Genomic DNA, 4,074 nt, shown 5'->3' with positions numbered 1-4,074 from the left:
CGCAATTAGTCACGGGTGCCGTATAATGCGGTTTCCTGTAGGTGTGTTCACGGTGGGTGGTAATTTCTCTCTGAACAGTTGCGCTACTCTCTGAAAAGTAGGTGTTTACTGTTTTATTTGCGGTCTAATATTATCAATGCCTGTAAAGCATATTTTTGTAACGTAGTTTTAAACTGTATTTATTGGCGGCGCAGTTATAGATAAAACTTATCCCCTATTTATTTAAGATGGAAGCCCAATACCCTCGCGAGCAATGCAGCCCCCTTCTTGCAAGCACACAATTAGGTATTATACGCGTATAATGTACAGAGTATTGACTCATTCTGATTGTGTCATTATATTATAAGTAAATTATATTAATTATATATTCATGCATTCTTTCTTATTTAAGAGCCGTGTATGTCGCCCGATTGGCGCAATAATTTCATAACGCAGAATTATGCGCGCATTGAAGCCGTGGCGCCGATAGCCGATAATGGGCCTGCTCTTCATCTCATCATGGGTAATTAGGAGCACCTTTTTGCTTTTAGATAGGGAAAAATGTCAGAAATGTAAGAAAGCTAAATATATATATATATATATTATCTATGTTAATATATACTGTTTATGGCGTAAAACTATAGCATCTATTAACTATTGTATTACACAAATTATGGCATAATAAATATATGATTAAATTAATAAAACAAATAATAGCGGTAGCCATCAATATAATACTGAATTATTAATATATAGCGGCATAAGTCTTGCTATATTAATTTACACCGCAAATATGTTTATACCGTAAAACTATATTATACTATATCAGTTGCTTTAATCCTTTGTATGTAAACACGAACTACGCGCAATTTCTCATACAGATACTGACACGGAGACATCTGACGATATGGCTGAAAACTGGTGTGTTCCCGAACCACGCGATACGCTGGGTTCAGACGTGGAGATCATAGATGTCAAGAACCCTGCAACTTCAGCGAAACCCGATGCGCCTAAAAGACGCGGCAACTCGTTACGCCGATGTTTCAAGAATAGAAAAGGTATCTGTTCACTTGAAATACAGTCGATTCTCACTTTTGTGTAATACTCATATTTACTTACAGCTGCTAGCTAACTGTCAGAAAATTCATTTTTGAATATATATATATATATATATATATATATATATATATATATATTCTTCTCACCGCTGCAGTTTTGTGTAGAAAATCAATTCTGTGTTCGCTAATCGTTATATTTTTACTTACACCCGCTAATCTAGTTGCCCGGAAAATACAGCTTGAAAAAGAGAATATTCCCGCCTCTGCGAGTTTGAGCATTGCGCCGCCCGTTAAACCAGGAGCTGATGTGGGACAATTACCGCTTCATACTTGTAAGTATATATCTGGACTGCTCTATACAGGTTTATGTAAATATTGTTACAATGATTTCATGGATACCTGTCCCCATTAACTTTTCAAATATTACGTATGATCATAGCTATGCGTCGCCGTTTAGCTTTTCCAATTTTGCGCCGTTTCGCGGCTAACCGCCACTTGTATCTTTTCTTTTAGATACGTCGCCTCTTCAACAACGAGTTTTGCACCGGCGTAATTACGACACTGAAGAGAATCAACCACAAAGAGCTAATACGGCGGTGCGAACAACATCTCTCTCGCCCATCTGTGTTGTGGATCGTGATGAATGCTACGCTGCACCAAAACAACCCGGGAATCCAAGCCCCAAGATTTCACATCAGAAATATACGAACGTTTCAAGAGAGAAACGTACAGCGCCGAACGCTAAGCCCCGCATAACTCGGACCGCCAATAGCACAGGCGCCATACCCCAAGTTACGCCTGAAAACAGAGAAATTGAACAGCTCTCCGAGGGTATGTGGTCACCCACAGAGCCCCTCAATATACCTGTGTGCCAGACTGTGCAATCTGCAGATACTGCTCTTGCAGACTCTTCTAGCGTTTTTGCCCCTGTATTACCTCTAAAGAAACGAACCGTATCCCGACGCCGTGTAGGTAGAAAGCAGAAAGTTGCTGTACATACACCTTACACAGGTCGTCCTTCGTGGGATGCTGACCATGTCAAAATGTTTACTGACATGTCTGCGCAGTACGCTCAAAGCAAACTCGCACAGATGGAACTAAAATCTTTCTGCGATACATATGAAAGACTGTTAAATGCGTGTCCAACACATGACATTACCGAGGAGCTGCGTGCTTTCAAACTAAATCACCCCTGATAAATCTAACTAAAGTCTTTTAAATCACATACAATGGTTGTCATTTTTCATAATATGTGCGTGTTGTGTGTTGTGTGTATTTGTCAGGCTCCGTCCTTTGTTCAGCGTGTCGTTATCAGATTCCGCAAAGATGCATTTGTCATCATTATGCTGTTAGCTAACTTAAAATTTGAGCTGTTGTTTTATTGTGAGAAATAATTACACTGCCATGTAAATACACGCCTAAGGTATACGCAGAATTATAGATAGCGTCGCCAGCTGGGAAATTAATTGAGAAACGAGTCCAGTGGTAACGCGCCGCGAGCTGCAGTAATTCAATATAAAATGACTATTTTCATCATGTGATAAAATAATGCAGAATTAAAGAAAGCTGGAATAATATATGTGGCTGTGTCAGCGCTAAAATAGAAAAATGTTAGTAATTCAATATAAAATGGCTATTTTCAGAATTTGACATTACCGCTTGCTATAGCGTTATTTTTATAAACATGTGTTATCCCCGAATCAAATTAACAATAGCAGACATGTTGTGTTATAAAAGCATAAATAAAACTGATAGAAATGCACAAAGAGAAATGTTATCCCAGAATAATTAATATGATATTCTGCCATCTAGTGGCCATGATGGGTAATTGGTTATGCTACACATTTCTCAAAGAAATGTCTTTGTAAACCAACAACGAAATTTTACATAAAAAACAAGAAAAACAGTAATACATGTGCAGCAGTAACTTAAAATGTGTTCCCAGAATCAAATTACCAATATCAAACATGTTGTGTTATAAATGCCTGAATAAAACTGATAGAAATACACAAAGAGTGCAGAAGTGTTATTTCTATAAAGATATATTGCCCGGTTTCTTATGTATGTCCAGTTATTTTCAACAAAACAAGGATAGAGTCAAATTATAGACAGCACATCCAAAGTGCATAAAGATAATAACATAAATAAGTCCTAAATGTCTATTTCTTGTGTGTGTGTGTGTGTGTGTGTGTGTGTGTGTGTGTGTGTGTGTGTGTGTGGGTTCTGTGTGTTTGTTGTGTGTGGTTCTGTGTTGTGTGCGTGTGTGTGTGTGTGTGTGTGTGTTTGTGCCTGTCTGACCGCGATTTTACACAAAAATATTAAAAGTCTGTATATGTTAGATGTCTTTGTATAAGAAGGAGTCAAATTATAGGCAGCACAGGCTCCTGTAAAATTAATAGTGTAAAATTAATATGTGCTAAAATAATGTAGAATTAATGAAAGCTGTAATAATATATGGGAATGTGTCACTTTTATATTCGTATAAAACACAACGCTTCTTACATGACAATCAAACAACAAAAACAAATGAAATGTGTTATAAACCACGTGTAAAATAAATACACGACTAGGCTATATTTATAAACATGTGTTACCCCAGAATCAAGGCCACAATAACTTTTCTTTAAGCCGCTGACCCGCAGTTGGAACTAAAATCTTTCTGCGATACATATGAAAGACTGTTAAATGCGTGTGGGGCGAAGAAATATGTGTTACATGCGTAGTGAATTGCAAATATATTCTGAAGTGTATGGCATTTTGAGAAATGTGTGCGTGTTGTGTGCTGTGTGTATTTGTGTGTGTGTGTGCGTTCTGTATGTGTTGCGTGTTCTTTACAGAACCATAAACTTATAATAGCAAAATGTTGATGCCGCCAGCCGCGCACAGATGTATTTTTGCATTATTTCACAGTGCCTGATGAGTACCGGATGCATGGTTGGTTGAGAAGCGCCCGTGGGTGCAGAAGTGTTTGTGGCCCGCATATTAATAAAGTACAAAAAATCCCTGACCTATGTGGTCAGCATATTAATAAAGTGCA

At 37.8% G+C, this 4,074-nt stretch overlaps 1 protein-coding gene across 1 annotated transcript; it reads left to right on the top strand.

The window, feature by feature from the left end:
- Positions 1 to 209: 209 nt before the first annotated feature.
- LOC138664084 (uncharacterized) lies at positions 210 to 2,365 on the top strand. Its single transcript, XM_069750514.1, has 5 exons — positions 210 to 285; positions 392 to 502; positions 861 to 1,037; positions 1,259 to 1,369; positions 1,551 to 2,365. Exons 1-5 carry the CDS (start codon positions 228 to 230, stop codon positions 2,231 to 2,233), a joined length of 1,140 nt encoding a protein of 379 aa, XP_069606615.1. The 5' UTR covers positions 210 to 227; the 3' UTR covers positions 2,234 to 2,365.
- Positions 2,366 to 4,074: the final 1,709 nt, after the last annotated feature.

Source organism: Ranitomeya imitator, chromosome 2 (assembly GCF_032444005.1).
Source record: "Ranitomeya imitator isolate aRanImi1 chromosome 2, aRanImi1.pri, whole genome shotgun sequence".
In the NCBI taxonomy this organism is placed as follows: Eukaryota; Metazoa; Chordata; class Amphibia; order Anura; family Dendrobatidae; genus Ranitomeya; species Ranitomeya imitator.
This window is presented reverse-complemented; position numbering and strand designations above follow the sequence as displayed.

What these genes read in the sequence shown, in the direction of transcription:
- LOC138664084 (XM_069750514.1), top strand. Translation starts at nt 228, where the DNA reads ATGGAAGCCCAATACCCTCGCGAGCAATGCAGCCCCCTTCTTGCAAGC. An exon ending in ATGTTTCAAGAATAGAAAAG is followed by an intron (nt 1,038 to 1,258) that starts GTATCTGTTCAC and finishes CCGCTAATCTAG; the next exon opens with TTGCCCGGAAAATACAGCTT. An exon ending in ACAATTACCGCTTCATACTT is followed by an intron (nt 1,370 to 1,550) that starts GTAAGTATATAT and finishes CTTTTCTTTTAG; the next exon opens with ATACGTCGCCTCTTCAACAA.